Source organism: Mastomys coucha, unplaced genomic scaffold, assembly GCF_008632895.1.
Source record: "Mastomys coucha isolate ucsf_1 unplaced genomic scaffold, UCSF_Mcou_1 pScaffold15, whole genome shotgun sequence".
Lineage (NCBI taxonomy): Eukaryota > Metazoa > Chordata > Mammalia > Rodentia > Muridae > Mastomys > Mastomys coucha.
The window spans coordinates 107,401,724-107,429,389 of NW_022196897.1; the positions used below are offsets into that span (position 1 = coordinate 107,401,724).

General features: G+C 45.2%; 2 protein-coding genes across 4 annotated transcripts in view; both read right to left on the reverse strand.

The window, feature by feature from the left end:
* The window catches only part of Spg11 (SPG11 vesicle trafficking associated, spatacsin), a 61,629-nt gene extending 53,895 nt beyond the window's left edge, over window positions 1-7,734 (reverse strand). Inside the window, exons 1-4 of one of the 3 annotated variants that reach the window (XM_031371686.1) lie at window positions 7,460-7,719; window positions 4,014-4,195; window positions 2,525-2,749; window positions 73-265 (exon numbers count right to left, since the gene is read on the reverse strand). In XM_031371686.1, coding sequence (XP_031227546.1) covers window positions 73-265; window positions 2,525-2,749; window positions 4,014-4,195; window positions 7,460-7,707 — 848 coding nt within the window. In that variant the 5' untranslated portion in view covers window positions 7,708-7,719. Of the gene's footprint in view, window positions 1-72; window positions 266-2,524; window positions 2,750-4,013; window positions 4,196-7,459 lie in introns of those variants that run through there. The other 2 variants (XM_031371687.1, XM_031371688.1) reach the window with 2 other exon arrangements.
* Window positions 7,735-9,444: 1,710 nt separating this feature from the next.
* Window positions 9,445-27,666, reverse strand: part of Patl2 (PAT1 homolog 2) — a 75,813-nt gene continuing 57,591 nt past the window's right edge. Inside the window, exons 3-18 of the mRNA XM_031371695.1 lie at window positions 18,845-19,034; window positions 18,391-18,474; window positions 17,618-17,829; window positions 16,326-16,406; window positions 15,504-15,613; window positions 14,950-15,051; window positions 14,577-14,721; window positions 14,117-14,237; window positions 13,929-14,026; window positions 13,677-13,730; window positions 13,449-13,582; window positions 13,174-13,333; window positions 12,568-12,708; window positions 10,963-11,057; window positions 10,396-10,545; window positions 9,445-9,665 (exon numbers count right to left, since the gene is read on the reverse strand). Coding sequence (XP_031227555.1) covers window positions 10,413-10,545; window positions 10,963-11,057; window positions 12,568-12,708; window positions 13,174-13,333; window positions 13,449-13,582; window positions 13,677-13,730; window positions 13,929-14,026; window positions 14,117-14,237; window positions 14,577-14,721; window positions 14,950-15,051; window positions 15,504-15,613; window positions 16,326-16,406; window positions 17,618-17,829; window positions 18,391-18,406 — 1,602 coding nt within the window. The 5' untranslated portion in view covers window positions 18,407-18,474; window positions 18,845-19,034 and the 3' untranslated portion in view covers window positions 9,445-9,665; window positions 10,396-10,412. The remainder of the gene's footprint in view (window positions 9,666-10,395; window positions 10,546-10,962; window positions 11,058-12,567; window positions 12,709-13,173; window positions 13,334-13,448; window positions 13,583-13,676; window positions 13,731-13,928; window positions 14,027-14,116; window positions 14,238-14,576; window positions 14,722-14,949; window positions 15,052-15,503; window positions 15,614-16,325; window positions 16,407-17,617; window positions 17,830-18,390; window positions 18,475-18,844; window positions 19,035-27,666) is intronic.

Sequence of the window (27,666 nt, forward strand, 5' to 3'; positions counted from 1 at the left end):
AGCTAATGACTATGTTTTAAACCTTTTTTGGGTCTATTTACCTCAAATGAGAGATTTTAGTCATCTGCCTACCTGAAATACAAATGTAGGTTAAAAGCAACTGCGGTATTGGATGAGCTGACAAGCACCAAGACATCTAAGTCCTGAGACACTTTCAGTGATGTAAAGGAAAAGGTGCTGGCTGGCTCCAGCTGCTCAGAATCTTCTCTGACAAGAGCCAAGTCCACATGTGCTACACACATGCCATCCACAGTGTCAAAAATATCTGAGTTAGAGTTAAAGAAGTGTCAGTTTATAAATACACAGGACCCTTCAAATCATAAAGTGGTCTTGATTGTCACCACCTCGCAGGTACAGCAGGAGGGCTGGAAACGAGAGCACTCTCCAATGCGGTGACCAGATGACTACCAAGCCAGCAGCTTAACAAGCTGATGCACAGTTCTCCCATGCTGCTGTGTACCATCCTGTTCCAGATCTCAAGACACTACTATTTCCCAGGGTAAGCCCAATTTAACATTACACATTAGCCAATACCCAAATATTGTCTCACCAACATTAAAAGCTGAGATATTTCATTTTCTTGTAAACCACCAAAATCTAAGCTACACTTAGAATACAACTAAATTTGGATAATAAATTTTCTTTCTTTCCTTTCTTTCTCTTTCCTTTCTTTTTCCCCTTTTCTTTTTCCCTTTTTTTCTTCCTACCTTCCTAGCTTCCTTTCTTTTTCTCTTTCTCTCTTTTTTTTTTTTGAGACAGGTTCTCTGTATAACCCAGATGTCCTGGAACTCCACCTGTAAGCCAGGCTGGCCTCAAAACCAGAGATCTTTCTGCCTCTGCCTCCTGAGCACTGAGATTAAAGGTGTGCACTACCACTGTGCCTGAATACTAAATTTTCATCAGAAACATCTGACCCACACTTAGCCTCCACAGAGTGACAGCTGAAATGCTAAGAGAAACTGGGCAGGGGATGAACTAAGCAGACTACTTATCTAGCTCCATGAAACCCTGGGTTCAACTCCCCAGTACCATATAATGGCTCAAGCCTGTTATCCAGGGCTTGGGAGATAAAGGATAAGTCAGGTGTTCAAGGCCATCCTTGGCTAAATACTGAGTACAAGTTCTGTCTTGGCTACATTTGACCTGTTTTTTTTTTTTAAGGTCTGAAAAGTTAAGTTTATTCTAAATTTACTTAAACTCTCTAATAACTAAACAATGTATCAGCTTTCAAACCTAATTAAATAAAATTAAGTTATCCATATACCTAGATAATATCAAATGTTCAGCAGCCTCACACGTGTGACATCTACTGGAGTAGACAGGAAAGCTCTAGAATTTCACAACAAAAATCAACTCAATTTAGTATTTTATAACATTTTTGTGCAAAAACTGTATTTAAAAAAGAAAAATCGCTACTTTATGGGAGCTGACTCAGAAGTGTTGAGTTAGAGGCTAGCCTTGGCTACAAAGTTGAGTCCTCAGTTACAGAGACACTGTTTCAAAAGCTCAAAACAGAAGGATGTGGTGACACAGGCCTTTAATATCAATATTCAAGAGGTAGAGGCAAGGGAATCTCTGTGTGTTGAGACATTTGGTCTACATGGTGAGTTCTAGACTCACAAGGGCTACATAGTAAGACCCTGCCTCAAAAACAGATAAATATTTAATTAGACAGACAGACAGACAGAGAGATAAATCAAGGCCAGGGACTGCAGCTCAGTGGTAGAACATTTGAATGGCACATTATGAGGCCTCTGGTCCAACCTCCAAAACCATAAAGAAAGAAAAGATCATCCTTTTACTTCAGAAATAAAGGTCTCAAAACCATGTAAGAGGTCAGTTTTCAAACCTTCAAAATAATTTTGCTGCTAGATACAAAGTATAGCACTTTCAGAAACTGTTAATGCAAAAGATTCACTAAAATGATGGAATTATAGGGATTGGTAATACATATTGGTAAATATAAGGTATTTGAAGCCTTAAAAAAAGAAAGAAAAAGATGGAATCATCACTGGACAAAAATAAGTGAGTCATATTCATGTGGAAAAGACATGGGTCGCATTATAAGCAATGATGCATCTAACAGGCACTTAAGTATAGTTTGAATAAAGAATACAAATATGGGCAAGATTATTATGATAATAAGAATGTTTCTATACACTGAAAAACATAAAGTAATATAGTTGAGCATTTTATGAGATTATTATCCCCTGAAAATTCTTTGTTTTTTGTTTTTGTTTGTTTGTTTGTTTGTTTGTTTTGAGACAGGGTATCTCTGTGTAGCCCTGGCTGTCCTGGAACTCACTCTGTAGTCCAGACTGGCCTCTAACTCAGAAATCCACCTGCCTCTCCCTCCCAAGTGCTGGGATTAAAGGTGTGCGCCACCACTGCCCGGCTAAAAATTCTTACTAAAATCTAACCACTCTCCTTTCATTCTAGTTCCCCCAACTGAGAGTGTAAATGGTTCACCTTTCTCCACAGTCTCTTCCCCTACACACTAATCAATGTTTACAGCCAAGGATACAGATCCAGCCTACTGTACTCAGAATAAAAAGAAATCTCTTGCAGAGGTGCGCATCAATGATCGTGTCCGCTGCCTGTGCAGGCAAGGGCAGTGAGAGGCAGTCCAACACTTGAATCCCAGATTCTCTCCCCGGAAACACAATGCGTAGGATGAGACATCTATTGATGAGCAGTAATGACGTGTTGTTGTGAAATGACAGAATTCTCAAAGACTTGAAGGAAATACCTATGAAGCAAAAGGATATTATCGTATCAATCACAAAAAGGGAAACTGCACTTATTCCAACACAAGGCAGTTACTGCTAGTATCTGTGTGGACATTAGGCATTATGGGGTAGGCGAAGGTGAATAAAGATGGTGGACAGTGTCCCAGGGTTCTTTTTATTTAAGGCTCAAATCTCAAAGCACACCAGAAGGAAGATTCAAGAAAGCCAAGTTACCCATGGGTTCACGTAAAAACAATCAGACTTTTTTTTTCCTTAGAGAAAAAGGAGGAGCCTTATAGTCAAGGGTAGAAAGGATGTTACTATAGTAAAATTGGAGGTCCAGGGACTTAAGATTTCTGTTCCCTCCTGCAGCTTCTCAGGCCAAGATGGTCAACAGCTATGCAACCAGTCTAGGTCTGCACTGTCCGATTAAAATGCATGACTCATCAATCCATTAGACAGATATGACTCAATGTGACTAGCAGCCAAAGAAATGTGAATCAATTTAATATGCATTATTTAGATCGTTATATACAAAATATCATTCCAATATTGAATTCATACAAAAATTATTAATGAGCCACTTTCCTTTCCTTAGACTAAGACTTCAAAACCTGGTATGTAAAGCCTGACTGGGGGGTGAAGCTATTCAAGAGGCAGGAAGATTTTGAAGTCCAGGGCCAGCCTAGATAACTTGGTAACACTCTGTCTTTAAATAAGAGCAAGAAAGGCCTGGAGACCTGGGTATGTAGCTCAATGACTGAGTGACAGCCTAGCATGCAGGAGGCCATGGGTTCAATCCTCAGTATACTTCTAAAAAAGAAAGACGGATGTATGACTTCTTCCCCCTCCTCCCCCACCCCCACTCCACTCTCCCCCCCCCTTTTCGGCAGTCTTACTATGCATCCTAGGCTAGCATTAAACTGAGATACTCTGGCTTCTGCCTCACAAGTGCCAGGATTATAGGCGTCTATTGTTCACTCACTTGCCTGTGACATATACAGCACATTTCTCAGGCACCAAGGGCTTGCCTAACATTTGTGAGGCCCTAGATTTGATTCTCAGCCCTGTAAAAATTAAAGGTACAACTTTATGCACACTAACTACATTTCAAGTGCTCAACTACTGGCTAGTGGTTACGGTATTACGCAGTGTGGCCTGCCCTCTCAATTTCACCTCTATGAGGACTTCTCATTGATAGCTGGTCATGGTGGCGCACTCCTGAAATCCCACCACTGCCTCAAGAAGGGAAGCAAAAGTCCCAGACTTAAATGCGACACTGACTGACACCTTGATCTTCAGTGAGCTTCTGCAGCGTCCTCCCACAACAGCTGTGTAATAAGGCTGCGTCGCATCTTCCGTCTCTCAAGTCGAATTCATACACGAGCAGTTCATAATCTTCTCTAGCAACAAGCAGTTTGGGCTTGTCTCTTGAAGAGGAGTTCTGAGACTCTTCCCATAGGAACCTAAGAAAAAAGTTTAGATTTACTATGTTTCTATACCCACAATCCCACTTGCCACAATAGTGGGGACCAAAGGGCAGAACTGCCAGCACCAATTCTACCATTTTCATACGTAAGGGAATGAAAACCATGTACCTTCCCTTCCCTTCCCTTCCCATCTCCTCAGCTTCTTCCCACTCTGCCCCTCTACACCAAGAGTGGAGGTATGAAGTGAACACAGAACAAGAAACTGTTTCCTTCAGCTTTTTAAACATCTTTTTAAAATCTATTTATTCTTTGTAGCCCTGGCTGTCCTGGTTCTTGCTATGTAGCTATGCAGACTCAAACTCACAGAGATCCACCTGCCTCTGCCTCCTGAGTTCTGGGATTAAAGACATGTGCCACTATGCCCAGTAGTAAATTTATTCCTTATAAAGTAAATATATTAGTTATTATAATCAATGAAATGGGCTTATAAAGCTGGAGATGGCTCAATGGTTAAGAACATTTCTCACAAATATAGTAGCTGCAGTCCCAGGGGATCTGACACCCTCTCCTGGTCTCTGCTGGCACCATGCACATGATGCACACATATACATGCAGGCAAACACTCACAAACAAAAAAATAAATGTTTTAAATGAGGTTTGGCTGAATTGAATCATTTCAGATTTAAAAATTAATTATTTATATCTGCTGTCTTTGAATACTCCAGAATGCTATGGCACAGAACAACCCTCCCTAATAGAACTTTGTGATGATACAAATGTTCTATTTCAGTGCTGCTCAAGATAGCCAACAAACAGTGGGCAGATATGGCTACAAGGCACTTCTACTGGGGGTACTGCAACAAAGAACTGTTGTAGTAAAAAAACGGTCCCGTTTGGCCACATGTGGCTAATGACTATCATACTAGACTGCACAGTCACCAATGTAGGCTAACAAGGACGGAGAGACTAACTATACTACATTACATTTTAAAATAAACCCAAGGGCTGTAGCAGTGGCTTAGGAACTAAAGGGCTAGCTCCACAGGCCTGAGAATGGCACTCTGGATGCTCAGAACACACACATAAGAGCCAGTCAGGCATGGTGGCCTGCCGGCCTGTAATCTTAGCACTCAGGAATCAGAGACAAAAGATCCCAGGAACAAGCTAGCCATCTAGACCAGTTGAAGACTGTGGGCTCCTGGTTTCAGACAGAGACTCTGACTGCAGAAATGAAGTGGAGGGCCAGCAATGGTTCAGCAGGGAAAGGCACATGCATGTGCCTTGCAACCTGAGTTGGATCCCTGGAGTCCATGTGAAGGTAGATGCAGAGAACCAACCCCATGGTGTTGTTTTCTGACCTCCACAATTTTATGCTGTGCCATGCTTGTGAGCACGTGCACACATACCCAAACATTAATAATAAATAAAAATTTAAAATGACTATGGAGAGCAATCTAGGAAGACACCCAATATCGACATCAGGCCTCCATATGTACACATGCACACATTCACACACATGTAAAAACTAAAATAAAAAGGCCCAAGCCAGGCATAGCAACCTTGTCTTAGTTACTCAGAAGGCAGAGGAAGGGTCTCTTGAGCCTAGGAATTGGACACCATAAGCAACATAGCAAGACACCATCACTGGGCTGGAGAGATGGCTCAGCGGTTAAGAGCACCAACTGCTCTTCCAGAGGTCCTGAGTTCAATTCCCAGCAACCACATGGTGGCTTACAACCATCTGTAATAGGATCTGATGCCCTCTTCTGGTGTGTATCTGAAGACAGCTACAGTGTACTCATATTAGTAAAGTAAATAAATCTTAAAAAAAAAAAAAAAAAAAGACTATCACTAATACATATGAGCCAGATCTGGTGACTCAATAGTAATCCCTTTCTTTAGTGGCTGAGACAAGAAGATTGAGTTTGGGGCCAGCTTGGGCTACAGAGAAATATTCTAGCACTGGAGAGGTGGAGGTGAGAGGCCTGGGGGTTCACAGCCATCCTTGGGTCTAAGCCAGCCTGAGCTCCATGAGACCTTATCTCAAGGGGTTAAAAAGATGGGTTAAAATACTTGCTGATTTAGCAAACTAGTCTTGTGTACATAGAGCTGTTGCAGAACTTGGAGATTCCAAAGTGAGATACCTGTTGGATATATAGTCTCATACAGACTGATCCTAAAATATTTTCCCATTATTAAAAAGGTCAACATATACTCAGGGTACTTCTAAACTTTAGGATGTAAACTGTTTTATGAAAAGTAGAGCCAGGTGGTGGTGGCGCACACCTTTAATCCCAGCACTTAGGAGGCAGAGGCCGTCGTATTTCTGAGTTTGAGGCCAGCCTGGTCTACAGAGTGAGTTCCAGGACAGCCAGGGCTATACAGAGAAACCCTGTCTTGAAAAAGAAAGAAAAAAAGAAAGGAAGACAAGTGGAAAACAGTATATTATTGTAACTCTCTCTACCTTCTCAATCCATGGGAGCCTCATGTCTAAGAAACAGCAGACACGCCAGGTGTGAAGATACAAGCCTGTAATCTCAGCACTAGAAGGGGTAAGACAGGATTGTGAATTGCAAGCCAATCAGGCTATATCTTGAGACTCTGATTCAAACATGGAAAAAGTAGGGCTGGGATACAGTTCAGTGACCTCACAGCACTTTCACAAGAGCGTGGACAAATTTAAAGAGGAGTGGGGGACGGGTGGTGGAGGCGGGGGTGGCTGTGTTTGCAGAAAAACATTATTTTAGAGACAAATAATAATAATAATAATAATAATAATAATAATAATAATAATAACAACAACGGGTATTTGGAATGATTTAGAAATAAGCCGTATCTGGCATTTTAAAACAGGCAGCGCAGGCAGAGGTAGGAGGATCTCTGTAGCTTCCAGGTCAGAGTAGGCTATATTTCCAGTTCTAGAATAGCTAGGGCTACATAGTGAAGAGGAGGAGGATGTAGAGGAAGACAGACTTAGAACTCCTTTCAGTGATAATCTGTATTGAATTAAGGAAGCAGGACCTGTGCTGAAACCCATCGAGGATTTGCAGGGGCTATGGAGGAGTGAGACATCTTCTCTGACCACCCAGGACCTAGTGAGGTAGCTGAGTTGCAACAAGGTGTGCATTTCACCTCGGGATGGGAAAGGTTCCGAGAGGAACGGGGCTCGATCCCGAGGAGTTTCCCCAGTGGTCCACTCTCTCCCACCAACCTACGACGAGAGGAGAGCCCAGATTCCCCTCCGGAGCAGCTCACGTTTCAGACTCCTCCCACACTCTGCAGCTGTCCCGCAGCACTTACTGCCTAAAGGGGCCGTGGAGGCAGCAGCTGCTTCCACCCCTAGCGCCCGGCGCCAAGGAAAGCACTTGGAGGCTGCCGGCAGCCGTCAGGCTCCCCAGGGCCTCCAGCTCTCGGTGCAGCTGCGCCCGCGGCCCCAGCTGCGCCGTCTCCTCGGCAGGGATCCGCACCAGCAGTACGGGCAGAACTCGCTCCATGGCCCCGGCGCCGCCCGGGGAGGCAGCACTTCCGGGCCCTGGCTTGGCAGCCATCTTGGCCCGGGCGTTCCTTCCGGTAGAGGCGCCCGGACTGCGCCACGGACCTGCGCAGTGTTTTGGACCTTGTGACTCTCACGTGAACGGAGAGGCGGTCCTGCGCCTGTCCTTTTCTTAGCTTGAGGTGGAGGCGGCTCTAAACTGAATCCTGTAAAACCACGCCTGCCCTTACTCAGCTCAGTTCAATGTGCGCGAAGGCCTTTCAGCTGCTTCTGCTGTCCGTGTTCCCTAAGATTTCTAAGGCTGGTGCCTCTTACTCCATTGAAACCCTGTTGCTGGCCCCTTTTCGCTTTTTGTGCTGCATGGTTAACAAGCATCCGGTAATCCGGAAGGATTGCTTTTTCAAACTCTGGGATCCCAGGCACCTGATGGAGATTGCTACTTTTTAAAACTCCGTAGGGGTAGATTTCTCGAAGCCGGGGTTGGGCGTCTGTTTTGAAGCCCCAGTTTTTTGTTTTTTGTTTTGTTTCTTTCTTTCTTTCTTTCCTCCTTTCTTTCTTTCTTTCTTTCCTTCTTTCCTTCTTTCTTTCTTTCTTTCTTTTTAAGGGTAGAGGGTTCTTTAATAGTTCTAGACTGTTAAAAAGAGTACCAAGAAGCCGAGCAGTGGTGGCGTGCCTTTAATCCCTGCACGTGGGAGGCAGAGGCAGGTGGATTTCTGAGTTCAAGGCCAGCCTAGTCTACAGAGTGAGTTCCAGGACAGCCAGGGCTATACAGAGAAACCCTGTCTCGAAAAACAAAACAAAAAAAACAAAAAAAAAAAAGAAAAAGCAATCTGATTCATTTTCCCCCATCAGGCAGTTTTGAAGAGCAGTTTACAAAAAAAGCATTTGCCAAGCCCTTCCTCCTCCTGACTACAAAAACTGATTTTTCAGACCCTTCGAGGTGAGTTTTCTTGTACCCTTGGATACCCAGCCACAGGATTTGGGAGTGCCAACTTCTCAGACCAATAGAACTCCTTTTGAGGTCAAACAATCTATTTGTGGGCCTCCACTAAGGACTCTTTGTTACAATCATGAAGGTTAACATGGATATTGAAGTCAAAGGATATCCTTTGTAACAGATGGATGCATACAGAGTGGAGATGAAGTAGTTCACCTTAGTCAAGCTATTTATTTGATAATGGTTCTCTAGTAGACTTGGACTCCTGATCCTCCTTCACCAGCCTTCCAGGTACCAGGAATTCAGGGTTGTGCCTCCGTGCCTAATTAACAGTGCCTTTGTGACACAGCCACTTCTACAATCTGAACATTTTGGCTTAATGGCAGCCTGTTAACATGCCTTCCTGGCTCAGTCTCAAGTCTAAAGCCCCTCTCTACTCTAGTCACTCTCAAATCATAGTATTTATGACTAGTTGATATTTTATGTCAATTCCTGACCGATCTCTATGTAAGCCTGGAAATAGCAGAGACACTTGTGCACCATTGTTCTCTTCTTGCCTGAAACCCAGCCTGGCTCATAAAGGTACTTGAGTGTTTCTTGATGAATGCAGACTTCATTTGACAAGCTGTAGCCATGTTATAATCCTATGCCAAGGAAGATACCTAGAGCAAAATCTCTCAGCTTTAGATGAACTGTTTGGTTTACATAAAGTCTGGCAACACTGAAGCAACATCCCAGATTAGACTTTTATTAAATACACCAAAGGCCTTTCCCCTTATTTGGAAGGATATTCTCGACATATTCACAAAAATGGCCTTCATTGTAATTCCAAACTTACAAACAAGTTTCAACATATCATTTGATATTCCTTTAATTATACCTAAAGTAGTCATGCCTTAATTTTTAGGCAAATCAGTTAGATTTTAAGAAAGGATATGACAATGTGGCAGAGTTCTCCAGCATAACAATAGTATAGGAAATGGCCTCAACTGTACCACTGTAGACAGGTGATGGAGTTTCATGTCTGACATTTCAGCTTCTCACATTAACTAATGCATCAGTAGATGCAGGCAAGCCTACAAAGAGCAAGAGTAAACTGCAAACACAATTCCATTTTACAAATATTTATGGTTTAATTCACACTTGACTCATTCTAACATCCTGTAAATTCTGAGGACAGAGATGTTCTCTCATTTCTCTTATAGCCTGGAATAGTCTCTCAACTGTTGTTTGAATGAATTAGTTATTCAACTTTTCAGATTACAGCTCTGAAATAGTACCTACAAATGACCAAATACTGGGAATAAATACAAAGTTGTGGCTGAACAGACCACAGGACCCTAATGAGTCTAGACTGGGTTACTTAGTAAATACCTGAGTATCTAGAGCAACTTTTAGATTTTTTTTATTACATTTTCACACACACACACACACACACACACACACACACACACACACCCCACAGTGAACCTTTGGAGGTCAAGGACAATTTGCAGGAGTCGATTGCCTCATTCCATGATATCTACCTGCTGAGCCATCTCACTGACCCAAGAACTTTGTTTTTGTTTGTTTGTTTGGTTTGGTTCTTTTTGAGACAGAGTCTCATATCTCACTATATAGTCTTGGCTAGCTTGGTACTCACTTCTGACCCTACGTGCTAAGACCAAAGGCATGTTTTACCATACCTGGCTCATAGAACTATGTCTAAAGCTCATTATTTTCCATGATCACAGATTATAGGAGATTTGATACACAGACCTGGACTGGGCTTGACAAGGGCGAGGCTTTGTTTCTATAAGCACTTACTCCATTCTGGCTTCCAGCTACTGAACTAATTGTTTGTCCATGTGATGGCAGAACAGGGGAAGCAGATTCCTGGGGAAGGCTAGAGGCTCCGCCAAAGATGCTGCAGGCAACTGAGCTATCTCCCAGGCAATCAGAATCACCAAGTCTGTCCTAAGGGACAGAAAAGAGAAGCCTAGCAGAGCCTTTATATTTGTGCAGGAAACTGAAACCCAGGCAAAGTCTTATTCCTCTCCCACCACTGCAGGCACGGACCCCATCCCAGACAGCAATTGAGAGGTAACATCTATACATTTGGTATGCACCTGATGCTACTCCCAGTTGAAGAAAGAAACTAAGAAGTGAAGTGTGTCAAAGTTACATTGCAATAGACACGTCTGTTTGATTCTAAATGTATTTTCTTTCATTACTATGACCCTGTCCCCCTGTGGGAAACTAACATTCCAACATAGGACACTATGTAGGGCAGAAGAAGAGTCAGTACTTGAATCTATTCTTTAGGAACTCTTTCACAGGGCTCCTACATACCCAGGGTTTTGTAATGTATTGACAAGACCTTTATGATCTTACCAAGCTGCACAGTCACTGCTGGATCGGAGGGAAGAATCCAGGGATACCAGTTGCTCTCCATGACTCAGCAAGGCATACAGCAGAGATATCCCAAACTACGAGTGAAAGACGATTCAAGGCAAAATGAGTTCTACAGGCATTCTGTGCTCCTCTGGCTTTGCTGTCTTCCTTCAACTTAAAGAACAGGCTCACGAGTGCAGATGGAGAGCAACATACAAGAGCTGCCAGATTTTACAGCTAAACAAAGAACTCTTACCCAAAGGAACCACTGCCCTGAACTTTCCATGAGTTCTTTGAGAGCTGACAAAATAGGGGTCAGTCAGTGAATGGGGAGCCTGGACTCTGGTACAGGTGGTCTGTGGGCCATACTTTCAGAAGCACTACTTTAAGCACACAAGAATGCAGAAGAGAATGCCCTAGAGATTGACAAAGACTGTCAAATCTAGAGTGGCATACTTAAACTTGCTGTTGTGGACTGGGGTGCAGTTCAGGGGTATGGAAAGTGTTGAGTAGACACATAGGCCTTGTTTGAATGCTCAGCACAAAGGAAAAAAAAAAAGACTGTCTTCCCTTTAGTCTGGACCTAATATAGATGGGATATCTGTCTGCCTCTTTCCCTTTCTCCCTCCCGCCCCCGCTTCTCTAAAGGGTACACAATAAAAAGTTTGGAGACTTCCAATGTGGAAGCTCATACCACCTGCAGCTACAGGGAGTCCATCAGAAAAGCTGTGCCTCCCCACAGGTCTTAGGTAGTCCAGGCTAGCCCTGAACTCACCTTGAGAAGACCTTGTCATTCTGATAACCTTGCTTCTACTTTCCCTTACAAGTAGGAACCACCACACTCAGTCTGGGTGGTGGTGGAGGTCAAACCCAGGACTTCATGCATGCCTCACAGACACTCTACCAACTGAGGTAACCCCAACCCCCAAGACCTGTACTGCATGCCATTTCCTCCATGGCATTCCCTACAAGCTCCACCACGTGTTCATGAGCAACAGTGCTAGACAGTGTGGGGAGAAAGAAGAAAAACAGAGGGGTGAAGGGAGGGAGGGACAAAGAGGGGGGAGAGAGAGAGAGAAAGAAGAAATGGGGGAAAGCAGACACGACTCCCCCCCCCCCCCCCACAGACACACTACCGTGACAGGACCTGGTATTTACTAAGCTCTCTGCAGACGATCCTGTGCTCACACGGAGGTTGTTCATTTTGGAGACAGGTTTAGAGTGGCCTAACACTTGCAGTGCAACTTAAGCAGCTTTTTAACTCCTGATCCCTGCCTCAGCCTCCTGAGTACTAGGACCACACCATGCCTAGTTCTCACTAGACACGGAGACGTGTTGTCGAGGACTTCTTGGGCTGTGTGGAGATTAGACCATTCTCTTGATTATCTCTTTCTAGTGGTGCCATTTGGAAATCATCTATGGGAGGCCGGCCATGGCGACACATGCCTCCATGTACGTGTTAAATGCTAGATTAGCAGTTCAAGGCTGACCTTGCTTGCATGGAGATTTCTAGGCCAGGCTCAACTAAATGAGAGCCTGTTACAAGAAAATCAAAACAAACAAACAGTTTGTTTTGTGGAAAGAAAGGTATCCCAAGGATATTACCTGATTCTGAAGTACCACAGAGACTGGCCGCTCCGAGGAGCCAGGGGATAGCAACATTAGACCTTGCAGTGCATGGAGGAGCTGACGGAAGGTCAAATGACTGATATATTTCCCCAGAGGTTTGAATAGCATGTGTAGTCCCTGCAAGAAGATCAGTAAGTATCTTTCCCAACTCTACTATCACTCCATCTCCTCATGCTTTGCCTCTGCTCTCCCTTTCCTGTCTGACCAGCTTTAGGCATCTTCTTGCTCAGGTTCCTTGCCAGGGCTCTCACTGCTTATAACTCTTTCTGACAGTACTAGAGTACTGACCTATACTTTCTATACTTTCCTATAGTGGCTTTCTATAGGATACAGACATGAGACCTCCCTACCCGCATCAGAGGACCCTTATCTCCTCTCAAACTCACAGCACACTCATTCCTGAACAGTCATTCATATGTTTCTCTCTGCTCATCATACCTGAAGATGATCTGCTGTTCCTATGATTGCTCTGTAACTTCCTTATTTAGGGGTGGGCAGCACTACGTTATGTCTCTAGGGGACAGAGGGGTGGACAGATCCCAAGCCCATCCCAATCATCCTCTTTGCTACTCGCCACAGCACCTGGTCAGCCATGTCCCTCTGGATCAGGAGGGGCAGATGGTAAGTGACATACAGGAGGAGGCTAACAGCTTGATCTGGGGGCAAGAAGGGGAGCAGCCGAGCCACCAGAATTTTCCCTTTCCTCACAGACAGCACTTGCAGAAGGTTATCTGCTGCCTCCCTATAAGGGAGAGAGGAGAGCATTTTGAGAGTTGTGCCAGGAAAGGAGGCTTCATGCCAGCAGCAAGGCCGATGCCTGCTAGTGTCTCTGCTCTGAGGCTGACTGTTTTACTCACTCCAGGTTGTTTTGCTCCTGGGTCTTTAAGGCCTGAAAGAGCTTCTCAACCCGCTTTCTCTGTTCCCTCGAGTGGTAGAGCTGTGGGATCCCATCATTCTGGCCCTCCTCTATCTTTAGTAACTGAAGGAACATCTGGAAATTCAACAGTGGTAGGGATAGAATCAGTTGAGCAATACCCTATCATGGAGAATTTGGTCAAGAGCACCTCCCTGTGCTCTTAGCTCACCTTCTCAATCTGGGATAATATCCGAAGCCTCTGGCTGCTTGCAGCTCCTATATCCTAGGCACAGAGAGGCCCTGGCCATCAGCCATACCATCAATGCAGCTGGAAAAGGCTAGACACAATCTGACCGCATCGCTAATTCTTACATAACGATTTAAACCCAAACACGAATACATGAATGTGTTCTGGACAATGGCGGTGGGGAGGGGGCGGGAAGGGCACAGAGAAAATTCTGGGATGATCACATGTTCCTACCTGCTCTTGAGTTCCGTGAGATACAGCATCAATAGCTCGGCGAGGGCTAAAACATGTTGATACAGCTACCTGGCCCAGGGAACCCTCAATCCGTACCACTGTATAAAGAGAGCCAGAAGGCACGAGCTTTCCTATAGGTACACCTACCCACCCTGATTATCCAGCCCAAGCCAGCAGCCTGGCCATACCTGACTCATAAACTTCGGACTTCTGGATGTAAGGCGTGACCAACTTGAGAAAATCAGCCCTGTTCTTCTGTCCAAGCAGCTCTTTGTCTGCCCGTCTCTTCTCTAGCTTCTGATAGTACTTCTGGGAGTCCAGGGAACAGGCAAAGTGTGTGGACACTTATAAGGTATTTCTAAGGCTCAAAAAAGTGTTCAGAGGTGGACATGCCTACATTCCCAGGTTCGGTAAGGGAATGTCTCAAAGGATGGAGACAAATCTTGGGTATTTAGAAGACAGTAAATTACCTCATTTGACCAAAGTGTAGGAGACTAGAAGGGAAAGAGCTTGGGATACTAACTTTAGAAAGATAGATTCTGTCTTGGAGTATCTGTGCCAGCACTTAAACAGATGTGGCCTCTATGGGTTGGAGAGGGGGTCAGAGAAGGCCAAGGTCAAGAGCTGGGACTAGGGGTGGGAGCCCACCTGGTAGTAGTAATCATCCAGGCGGGGGTTCTCGCCCTGCAGCTGAACCATCTGCACTCTTATCACCCAGTCCTTCTCCTTTCGGGTCATGAGGTTGGCATAGGCGTCCCGCTCTCGAGACCAAGGCTTCTGGGCGGGGACACTTCTAGCCAGCAGAAACATCCTTTTAGGTCAGCTCTGCCATAGTGGGTTCCCAAGGAGAGGTGAACAGGCAGTGGAGTGTTCTTGGAAGGACTGGATCAGGTGCAGTGTTGGGCAACAGTGATGGGCACTACTTATGCAATGGTTTGGGGGAAGAAGGCTCATCACAAGGACATACCCAGTATACATGAAGACCGGTTCCCCTCAACCCTGCTTCTCATCCAGGCTTTACCTTGCTGTTGGACTCTGCCGCCACCGCCACCGCTGTTGCTGCCTCTGCTGCCGCAGGATCTGTTGGTGCTGAGGGTGGAGCTGGGTCAGATGACTGGGAAGGCTAAAAGGAAACCAGCAGAGTGGAAATCGGCTGCTCTGAACCCCAATCCCCCATCCATTCAGATTGGGTAAGCAGTGGGGAATGTCTAAAGCAGCCCTATGCATCTCTATGCCTCCCCCAAATTAAAAAGCAGAAAACTCCACAGCCCTCATTTCCCCAGCCCAAGATAATACATTTTTCTGTAATGTGGCTGTAAACAATGCAGGCATAAGAGGCCACCTTTGGCTTGATTAGCAGTTCCGGTTCTGTTAGGTTAGCTGACCTTACCCCTCCGTGAGGGAGTAGAGACCCCCCCAAGCTTCTGATTTCTGTTAGCAAATTTCTGTAACTTTTTTTTTTGTAGCGAATTTTTCTGAGGCAAACTGGTAAAAGGCTCAGGTCCTTGGCCACTATGTCTCATGAACTCTAGGAAGAACTCAGTTTGCCCTGATAATGCAGCCTGTCGTTGGTACCTGAGTTTAGGGGGCCACGGTGTCAGTGGGCTGTAGAACAGAAAAGGATCTGGTGAAGGCTGCTGAGGTCCAAAATGATGGGCTGGAGAACTGGCTCTTGGAAACACAGACTGAAAAGGAATTGGCAATAGATAGTCCAGGGGACATGAGGACACTCCACAGAGAGAAGAGAACGCTGCCTGGCTCAGGTCATTTCCTGTCTCTGGGTTCCTCACCCGCCTCTTTCCCCTCAGCTTTGTCGGGGAACTGTCAAGGCAGCTATGGAGACTGTTTCCTGCTTTTGTTGACTGTTTGCTACCTCTTAGGAGGCCTTTTCAGTGTTTGGCTTACGTTGGGGGTGGGGAGGACAGCTTTTGTGTTCTGATTTCAGCCGCTGAGGGCAGGCCCGCCTGCCTATTTTCTCCTCAAACCTAACAGAGCTTAATTACCTTATAGCTTTTCCTACAGGATTTTCTGCTCTTCGTTTTTGTCCCCCCACCCCCACCCCCCAGTTCCGTGACTCGTGGCTGGCAGGTGTCTTCCTGCCCTAAGTTCAGTCAATGCTGATCATCTGCTGAGATATTGTATAATTCTGGATCAAGGCTGTTCCCTCTAGTCAGCACATATTAAGGCCGTCCTGTACCTCCTGACACACACCAAGCTCTTCTCCATGATGTGGCTGCCCACCCCACACCGATGCCTCTCTTGAGGTTGCTTCTTCATCTCCAGGGCAAGAAGAAGGGGACAACACAATAGAAGCAAGGGACACTCAATACTTCAGGAGTGGAATGTTCTGCATCACCCCAGCACCTCCTCACTGGATGGAGACTATCGCAGACTCACCTGCCACAGAGAATGCAGGGATGCTGGTGACATCCCCAAGGCACCAGAGGCCTTGACTCTGGGGGAAGTGTGCAGCCCTCTCTGGAACAGAAAGGAAGAACTGCCAGATTCAAGTGGATCCCCCCTGCCCTCCACACACACACACCACACTGTCTTCTCCTTTTGTTCCCGTAGGAACAAGGCTGGGGCATCAAAAGCGAGTCATTTCAACAGCCAGGACGGTAACAGCCTGGCCTCCTTTATCCTCAAGGCTAGAAAGGCCAGGGTCTTCCTCTTTCCTGAGAAGATGACTAACAGTTTAGGAATAGGTTGTAGGAGGGTTAAGTCACCTCACTTATACTGGGAAGACCTTGTCTTTCTCCACTGGTCATGTGAGTTTAAGGGAGAATCCTAGGAACGGCTGCTGAGACACAGGGGCTGCCACAAAAGTGACTTGCCAGTAGTAGGTCTACTACCTTCGGGAGACACAGGCGTTGTGTGTCCTGCTGGCATCGTGTGCCCACACTCATGTGTAGCTACACATCATGCATGGTCATGGTGTGCACATGGATAGCCTCTGATGTTGGTCCCCAGGGCTCTTTCCACCTTTGCCCTCTCTCATCAGCCTGCAGTTTGGCACAGAGGCTGGGTGAGCTGGCCTTAAGTTTCTAGGGACCTTTACTGCCTCAACCTCCCATGTCGCAGTGGCTGAGGTTACAGGCACACACTGCTGGATCCAGGGCTCCACATATGTTCTGGGGATCTGAACTCAGGTCCTGACATTTACAATGCAAGGGCTTTACCAACCAGGCCATCACCTCAGTCTTGTGGTAATTTGCTTTAGTGTGTGTGTCTGTCCTGTCCTGTCCATCCTTCCATCTGTCCAGTCCAGTCTGGTCCCATTTTTCCTGTCTGTTGTCCAACTGCCCTGTCTGTTTATCTGACTATCTGCTCCGTCTGCCCTGTTCGTTTGTCCTGACTATCTGTCTGTCTGTCTGTGACTGGGTCGGTCTAATCCAGACTGACTGACAAGTCATGATCCTTATGTTTCTTCCTCAGGAGCCTTAGAGGTAGGATTGCAGGTGTGCACCACTATACCTGGGTTAGGATCTGCTTTTAGGTAAAAGGCAACTGCAGAATCTTAACCTGGGAGACAGGAGGAAAGAGGGAAGCAAAAGGCCCTAATTCAGTGTCATACCTGGGATAAAATATGTTAATTCAAAATGGGGTTTAACAAAGAAGTAGAGGCAATGAGGAGTACTGAGTGGCAGTCTGTTAAGGTCTAAGTTTGGGCCCACTCTCTCTATCCCTACCTGCTGTGGTACTTGGGTATTTTGGATGGCGCTGACTATGGCTGGATCCCCAAGATCATTCCCTTCCTCCTTCACTTCTGGGGCCCGATCTGAACACACAAATTCCTCTTCATTTTCCTTCTCTTTTTCTTCCAGTTGGAAGGCACATACTAAGCCTTCTTCAGGAGCCAAGGGGACAGAGAATTTGCTTGGCCTCTGATATAAGTGCCGACCTGGGAAGAGGGTGGAGACATTGGTGAGAGACCGCTTATCCAGACAGGCTGACACTCAACAGAAACTCTCTTCAGAAGCTGAACTGGAACCATGTTTAAATACTACCTCTGTGCTGTTCTTGGCTGCACAGCTCCCAGGACACTCCCAAATGACCCACAACAGCACCTGGCAGGTACCAAACACCTTCACTTCGCACACATCATTTCCGTGGTCTGAATGGTTACCATAGGCTTCTCTCTCCACCTGCTCCTCCTAATCCAACAAGCCCTTCTGTGGCCTCTTTAAATGAACTAGTCTCAGCTGTCCCAACTCAGTATCGTTGAAGCCCATGGCTGTACACTAAACATTGTACGTCTGCTGGAGAGTTTCATAGAGCAGTCAGGAGCATTACTAATGCTTTCCCATGGGGGCAAGGAAAATAAAAGCCCAGAAAAATCAATCTCAGTAGCAAGTGGAAGAGCTTTCACAGTGAGTGAGCCCTGTTTCTTAACCGCTGATGCATCCCCTTCGCCTGTGAACCTCTGAACATTTCCTGTAGACCCCAGCCCACTTGGTAATACCTTCAAGGCATTTCATCTTGGCAGCCTGTGGGCTTCCTTGCCAGTTGTGTCCTCCACTGATAGAGAAGCCTCTGGAAGGGGAGCCTGGGACAGAGAAGAGACCCAGAGACATTCTCTCCCTCAGCCAGTAAAGATGGGATGGCCCCTAAAACATTCCCGTTCCCCTTTCAGCATGGTGGGCTGAATATTGACCCCAAGAAGCAAGAACCTGGGCTCTCAGATCAGCACAACCCCCCTCCCCATTATACAAGCTCAACTCCAAGGAGGACAAAAGTGAGGGATTAGGCTAAGCATCAAGAACACAACCAGCCACTTTCTATGTGCAATGACACCCTGCTATGGACACCCACCACCTGACTGCTGCTGTCCTTCCCACAGATTAACCATGGCAGCCTAGGCCAAGGCCTGTTTGCTTCTCTTAGCTTTTGAAGGCTCAAGCTCTGCTCTTGCTCACCTGTTAAAGGGCCAGGATGCTTCACTGCCGAGGTGGTGTAGAAGTATGAGAACTCTAATAAAATCCTTAATCAGGTGTGGAAGCACAGGCTGGTGATGCCCGCACTTGAGAGATGGAGATAGGAGGCTCAGGAGTTCAAGGGAAGCCCAAGTTACCTAGGAAACTTGAGGCCAACCTGGACTTCACAAGGCTGTCTCAACAACAAAACAAGAACAAACAAGAAAATGCTTAACTGAGTATAGTGGTCCACACCTGTAATCCCAGCACTTGGGATGCTGGGAAAGGAAGAATGACTTAGGTTTAAGGATAACCTGGGCTACATAGTAAATTCCAAGTTGGTTTGCTCTCGAGAATTTGGTCTTGTCTCAAAAGATAATAAATAAATAAATAAATAAATAAATAAATAAATAAAGCAAACCAGATGAAATCCTTTTTGATTGGGGAAGAGAAATATACTGTACACTTAAGCATCCAATTCTGTGATCACAATTTATTGGGGGCTGACATTTGGTCAGCTTTAAAAAGGTATCCTTTCAGAAAGGTTTAGGAATTTTGTGAAGAACTTTGCTTCCATTGGATGCCTTGGTTTTACTCCAACCTAATTAGAGAGGGAAGTTCTGGATACATCCTGAGGAGGTTGCCTCTGGGAAAGGCACCTGGTGATGCTTGAACCGCACTGGGTTGCATCAACTAGCTAACTCACCCAGCTGCCACTGATACTGATGCACCGCCCTATAGATTCAGAAGCCAGACCGTAAGAATGAGAACACCTTTGCACAGGACAACACACACTTACATCTTCTTGGGTACTTTAACAGAAACTGCGGGACTATGCCACACACACTGCCATGGCTATTTGTTCTTTCTAATGATATTAAAACTATTGTAGGGGCTGGCGAGATGGCTCTGCATGTAAGAGCACTGACTGCTCTTCCGAAGGTCCTGAGTTAGGATCCCAGCAACCACATGGTAGCTCACAACTACCAGTAATGAGATCTGACGCCCTCTTCTGGTATGTCTGAAGACAGCTACAGTATATTACGCCAGAGCGAGTGGACCTGAGCAAGCGGGCCGGAGCGAGCGGGGCCATCCTGAGTTCAATTCCCAGCAGCCACATGATGGCTCACAGCCATCTATACAGCTACAGTGTACTCATACACATAAAAAATTAAATAAATAAATCTTAAAATAAAAAAAAAACTATTCTAGCAAGTAATATATGCTGTTCACTGATTCGCTCAAAAGCAAAATGAGGTTACAAAGAAAGTGGGTTGAATTAGAATATGACTTCATATGCTTTATTAAATTGTCTTGTCTTAATACAGTAATTCTTCGGATAAAACAAACAAGCTCAGGTTGAGCTTTGTCTTACCCAGGGCATCTCAAGACACTCCCTCTGTGGCTCCAGGATGTGCTCTCCTAATGTGAGCTCATTGGTCCTTATAGGTTTTTTTTTCTTTGTAGCACGGTCATTATTTATTATTTATTGCTATTATTATCAATTATATTGTATTTTGTATAATTTGTTACTGTGTGAGTGTGGACTAGCGATTAGACCTGGGCTTTCTATGTGCTAGCCAAGTGCTCTACTACTGGAGTTACATTCTCAGTACTTGGGAGGCTGAGGCCAGAAGATTGTCTCCAGTCTGAGATAAGCTTGAGACTGTACAGTGAGTTCCAGGTCTGGGCTGCATAGTAAAGTGAGGCCTTGTCTCAAAGGCAAGCAAATGGAGGAGGGAATGGGCTAGGAGGAAGAGGAAGAGGAAGAAGAGGAACTAACTATACCAAAAGTTTCGGACAGGACCACGACCTGGCACAGAGACCTGGCACAGCTGTCCATCCAACCATGGGCCAATGTGCTGCTTGACTGATCCCTGTAGGTGAGGATTATTTTTTAAGACATATGTAGTGTCAAGTATGTTGCCTTCCCTTTGCCTCAGGTTCCTTAAATACATCATTTACACTGGCCTCAAATTCCTATTGCAAAGTTATTCCGAGATAATTCATGGTCTTTGGAGAATCTCTTATTTAACTTGCAGCTGCTCCCCCAACACAAGCACATGCACACGCATATGCACACGAGTGCACACACACACACACACACACACACACACATACACACACACACATGTCATACTCCAGCCACAGCTCCCTCCTTGTGGTTCCCCAGGACATCTAAGAATAGAATGATGATCCCTCAGTATGAATCTTACAAGAGAAAAAAACCCATAGAAAAGGAAAATGACATTGAAGATATTTATGTCAAAGTAAATTCTAGATAAAACAAAGATTTTATATAAATAAAACCTCAAACATACTAAAAGCTGGGAGTCTGGTAGGATGCGCTCATTACCATGTCTCATGCGCTTAAGATCAATCCCTGAGTACCACATGGTAAAAAGTGACTCCTGCAAGTTTTCCTCTTATCTCTTCACACATACACCAGGGTATGCACACACACACACACACACACACACACACACACCACAAATAAACAGATGTTTAAACATTCTTTTTAAAAATCAACAACAAGCTGGAGGTGTAGCTGAGTTGTTAGAGCACTTGCCTAGCACCACATGGCCTGGGTTATAAAAATCTCAATCCAGGCATGGAGATACACACCTATAAACCCAGCACTCGGAAGGGGGAGGCAGGAAGACTGACGATGCAGGGCCACCATAGCTATACAGAGAGCTGAAGACCAGCTACATTTTGTGTCTCAAAAAACAATGTGCTCCAGACCCCACAAAGCCATCAAAAGTGCTACTGTTTTTCTCAATACATGCTTCTAGTTATATTATAGGAAAGGTGAATATATTAATAAAAAATTGATACATTGCTTTCCAAACCTGTATCAGTACCCAATCATGTAATTTTCTGATGATTTTTAGCTTAAGATATTAAAATTTTATTTGTATGTTGTGTGTGAGTGTGTGTGAGTGTGTGTGTGAGTGTATGTGTGTGAGTGTGAGTATGAGTTTGTGAGTGTGAGTGTATGTGTGTGAGTGAGTATGAGTTTGTGAGTGTGAGTGTATGTGTGTGAGTGTGAGTATGAGTTTGTGAGTGTATGTGTGTATGAGTGTGTGTATGTGTGTGAGTGTGTATGTGTGTGTGAGTGTGTGTATGAGTGTGTGAGTATGAGTTTGTGAGTGTGAGTATATGTGTGTGTGAGTATGTGTAAGTGTGTATGAGTGTGTGTGAGTGTGTGTGAGTTTGTGTGAGTGTATGTGTGTGGGTGTGTATATGTGTGTGTGAGTTTGTGAGTATGAATGTGTGTGTATATGTGTGTGAGTGTGTATGTGTCTGTGAGTTTGTGAGTATGAGATGTGTGTGTGAGTGTGTGTGTGTGTGTGTGTGTGTGTGTGTGTGTGTGGTATGCATACATGTGTTCAGATGTATGTGCTCATGTGAAGGAGGAAGGAGGAAGGTGGGTGTCATCGTCTCTCATTCTCTGATTCTTTAGACAAGGTCTCTCACTGAGCCGGAAGTTAGCCATTTCTGCTAGGCTGGCTGGCCAGTGAGCTCTCTTGGGACCTTCCTCTTTCGACCTCCAACACTGTGGTTATAGCCACATGCAGCCATGCCCAAATTTTATTTAGATTTGAACTTAGATCCTTTTACTTTTCCACACAATGTTCTTACCACAGAGACATTTCTTCAGCCCCAACACTTTTTATTATCAATAATTGCTATGTTTGCAAAAGCCCTGGGCAAGTGAATCTTTTGTTTTTGAGACAGGGTCTTGCTATGGATCTGACTTTGACCTGTAATTCCCTATGTAGCCCAGGCTGACCTTAAACTCAGGATTCTCATGCCTCAGCCTTCCAAATACTTGAGTTATAGGCATAAACCACCACCACCTTGGCTTGGAAGTTTGGCTTTATGCAGACACATGATAGAAATCTTGAACCCCATCTTGTTCTACCTACAATGAGGTAGTTAATCTCCAGTGAGGCCGTGGGAGGTCTGGCTGGTGGGAGTCATTGTTCTAGAACACCATGTCAGGCACAGGTGACAACACTACCTCACAGGGACAAGCAGTTCTCATGACCCATCTGCCAGCTGATCACAATCTAGAAGAGATTTGCCCAAATGGATAGAGAACTCTCAGGCCACAGTGGCAGCTAAAATTATAGACTATCGTGGCCTCCTCAGCCTCTGCTCCTCAAAGCCTTCTTCCTCCAAATGTTTAGTTCTACAAAAAATCCAATGATTAAATTAACCTATTCTCTCTCTCTCTCTCTCTCTCTCTCTCTCTCCCTCCCTCCCTCCCTCCCTCCCTCCCTCCCTCTCTCTCTCCCTCCCTCTCTCTCTCTCTCTCTCTCTCCTTTCTTCCTTTCTTTGTTTTGTTTTTTTTTCAAGACAGGGTTTCTCAGTGTAGCCCTGGCTGTCCTGGTACTCATTCTGTAGACCAGGCTGGCCTCGAACTTAGAAATCTACCTGCCTTTGCCTCCCAAGTGCTGGGATTAACGGCATGTGCCATCACTGCCCGGCTATTTCTTTTTTCTTTTTAATATTGAGAATCAAACCCAGGGTCTTGTGCATGTTAGGCAAGTACTCTACCACTGAACTGCTCCCCACAATCATCTCTGTGATTCTTTTGGGGGGCATGTATACAGGTTTGAGGGGGACAGTTGGGTGCATGCCCACACATACATGTGTAGAGGCCACAGGCTGACACCAGACACCTTGCCCTAGCAGTCTACACTTTATTTTCAGAGACAAAGTCTCTCACAGAACCTGCAGCTTCCTATTCTGGCTAGCCTGCCTAGCCAGCGGGCATCCAGGAGGGGCCTGTCTCCACCCGCGCACGTCTCTACACCCTCAGCTCTGGGGTTACAGACAGGCACTGCAGTGCACAGCTTTTATGTATGAGTGGGGATCTGAACAAAGGTCTTCATCCTGTAGCCTCAAGCGCTTTTCTGACGGAGCCAGCTCCCAGCCCACTTACATCTAATTCTAACAGCTAAATGTAATCAGAATACTAGACAGAGCTCATGAGGCCTGCTCCCACAGAAGGCAGTGAGCAGAGGCAGCAACACTGAGAAGGCAGCCGGTTAACATCCTGAAAACTGTTGTGGGTGTTGAGAGTTTTCTAATTTTGTAGCTGGGGATCACTATAAGAGGAGGCACTGTATTAAAGGGGTGCAGCATTAGGAAGGTTGAGAACCACTGTGCTGGGAGAACCTAGATGTTAAGTACACCGGGTTATTCCTTCAAGGGAAGGAAGGCAAACCTGTTCTCTGCCCAGAAGGATGGAACAGATACACTTACAAGCCTGATAACCTTTGTGTTGTCTGTGTGCCTGGAGATTTTTCAGCAGTAGATTCTTCCCAGACTCCTATCATAAATTTGTTTTTCTCATAATCTATCTTTATGAACTTTACAAAGAGTCCTATGTATTCATGTCTTTTTTTTTTTTTTTTTTTCCCGAGACAGGGTTTCTCTGTGTAGCCCTAGCTGTCCTGGAACTCACTCTGTAGACCAGGCTGGCCTCGAACTCAAAAATCTGCCTACCACTACCTCCCAAGTGCTGGGATTAAAGGCGTGCGCCACCACCACCCAGCCCTATGTATTTATGTCTAATTTGTACTTTGTTCAAAGAGATTTACATACGTAATGTTGTATACTTCACTAAATTGTGCTGTGCTTAAATATGCCTAAATCAACAATTGAGGGTCAGACTTCCGAAGTTTGAAGCGTCACCTGCTACTGAGTCCGGTTGAACTGAACTAACTGCCTTCTTGCCTCCTAAAGCTTGTCTCACCACTGCCTAAGAAGGTTGCAGAGATGCCCACAAAGTATGTCACTGAGGACAGACAGGCTTTGAACTTTCAAAAGACTTGTGCCATTCCCAGCGGCTTTCTGCCTCTTGCTCATGGTGTGAGTTGTGAGCTTCCAGCTGTTCCTGCCTCCATTCGGTCACTCTATCACTCGGTCATCATGGACTCTAACGCTCTAAAACCATAAGCCCAATTAAATGTATTCTGAATTGCCTTGGTCATGGTGCTTTATCACAGCAGTATAAAGGCGTGGCTTTCTCCTTGAGCTATTATAGTATACAGGGAGAAGGTGGATGATGGGGGAGAAGGGGTAGAGGAAATTGGCCATGTTTAGAACTGTCTTGCCTTGGTCAGGTGGTCAGCCTCATCTCTCGTGCTCTTTCCTCGTTCTGTGGAGGTCTGGGTCAGGCACTGTTTGACATGCCAGTCTATAGTTATCTTTTTGGCGGGTACAACTTTGTTCTCCTCCAGGAACATTTGGACTGGGGAATGGTTATCTCATAACAAACTGGTAACAGAGTGTAGATGCTAACCTAAAGATAACATGTATGTACAGATTACTTTTTCAATATGGAGTACATTTGGGCCTCTATAATACAGAACATGCCCATATTAGTCCCTCCTGTCCTCTGATCCTTACATCTATAAGCTCTGTATTATTAGAAAGGTGTCATCCTGCCACCGTGCCCTCAGCTGATGGTTATTACCAGTGAGGGAATTCAATGGTACATGGTAATGTCCATCAGAACACACCATACATAACATCAGTTATGACTTGGTGTGAACATCTCTGAAACATTTCTTTTTCTTTTCTTTTCTTTCTTTCTTTCTTTCTTTTTTTTTATGAGACAGGGTTTCTCTGTGTAGCCCTGGCTGTCCTGGAACTCACTCTGTAGACCAGGCTGGCCTTGAACTCAGAAATCTGCCTGCCTCTGCCTCCCAAGTGCTGGGATTAAAGGCATGTGCCACCATTGTCCGTCTGTTGCTTGGATTTTTAAAAAGACTCTTTTCCATATGTTTTCTTCATTTCACAAAAGCCTGAGAAGTATAAGATGTTATATTTCATCAAGAGCTAGAGTTTACCACACTGGGTGGCTAGTCTTAGCTGGAATTGATGAGTTCCAGGCTCTACAAGAGATACTGTCTGGGTACATGATGTGGAGAAAGACCAACAGAGGTATCTTACCTCAGCCTCAGGACTCTGTAGTGGTGCACTCAAGTGTATGTGTACCTATCTGCATGCACATAGTCAACTACACAGGCATACATATGTGAGGTGAGGGAGAGAAACAATACTCTTTTTTGTTAATCCCATATTTCCTGACTGTGTGGCACAAAAGAAATCTGCTCCCTAAAGAGCTGGGGTAAGGGGGAGAGAAGGAGCTGTTTTTGTTTTAATTGAAGCATAACCATGGTCCCCAGGAAGGAAGGCTGCACCATCCATTTTAACAGAGATCTGAAATAAACCAGAGTACAGAAAGGGATTTTTATATTGGAGGCCACACAGGCCATAAGCCAGGGAAGAGAACAGAACAGAAAAAGCTTTTAAACTAGAAGCCAGACAAGTCTAACCCAAGGAACCAACTATAGTATCATAATTCAACTTGTCAGGAGAAAACCATGTCAAGTGTCAGAGAGTGTCGCTTCACAACCTAGAACTCCAGAAACTCCAAGTCCAGGTACTGATCAGGAACTCTCTGTTAACTCAGTGACTGTTGGGGAGTCCCAGAGCCCTCCCAGAAGTCTCCAGAATATGCAGCTCATGACGTCTAATACCACAGAAGTCAGTGGGCAGAGGCAGAACTTAAATCTATGTCAGGCTTTGTTCAGAATCAGTAGTCTGTGAGGATAGTAGGTTAATATCTTAAAAACTGTCCTGTCTCTTATCTCAAGGCAACAGAGTCCACAGAGAGAAGGTGGGTGGGGGCACAGAGGCAGCAGAGCACTCTAGAGTTTGCTCTTGCCCTGGTCATGTGGGTGAGGCCATAAAGGCAGCTGATCTGTCTGTCTAGAGTTTGCTCTTGCCCTGGTCAGGTGGCTGGCAACATTTCTGAGATTTGGGATGTCTGTGCCTGTCTTGCTCTTGTCTCTTGAGTTCTCCTTTCATTCTGTGGATGTTTGAGCTTTGGAACTTCTTGAAATATCAAGCACACTCCCCAAGTTTCCACTGTCTCAGGGGCATCTGGATTTGGGATGGTTAAGTCAGAGCAAACAATCCATTAACAGTGAGTGTGTTAAGATACAGAGAACAAGTGTGTCTTTAAAATACAGAAAACAGAAGTGCTGCTATGTACCACACCCTATCTCTTGTCATTACAAATGTTCTCCAAATAACTCATTTTGTGCTCTAAGTGTCTTGCTGGGTGTGGTAGCACTTGCCTCTATTTAATCCCAGCACTGGGAAGGCAGAGGCAGGTGGGTCTCTGTGAATTTAAGGTCAATTTGATCTACATAGCAAGTTTTAGGCCAGCAAAGGTTACATAGTGAGGCTATGTCTCACAAAAAAGAAGTTACTTGAGACAAATGTGACATGCACAACTTGCACGTGGAAGATAAAGGATAGATGATCAATTCAGGGCTGGTGAGATGGCTCAGCGGGGAAGAGCACTGACTGCTCTTCCGAAGGTCCTGAGTTCAAATTCCAGCAACCACATGGTGGCTCACAACCACCCGCAATAAGATCTGACATCTTCTGGTGCATCTTCTGGTGCATCTGAAGACAGCTACAGTGTACTTATTTATAATATAATAAATAAGTCTTTGGGCTGGGGCGAGTGGGACCCATCAGAGCGAGCGGGACCCATCAGAGCGAGCAGAGGTCCTAAAAGTCAACTCCCAACAACCAGATGAAGGCTCACAACTATCTGTACAGCTACACTGTGTACTCATATACATAAAATAAATAAATAAATATCCAAAAGAAAAAAAAAAGAAGCCGGACAGTGGTGGTACATGCCTTTAATCCACTTGAGAGGCAGAAGCAGGCAGATTTCTGAGTTCAAGGCTAGCCTGGTCTACAGAGTGAGTTCCAGGACAGCC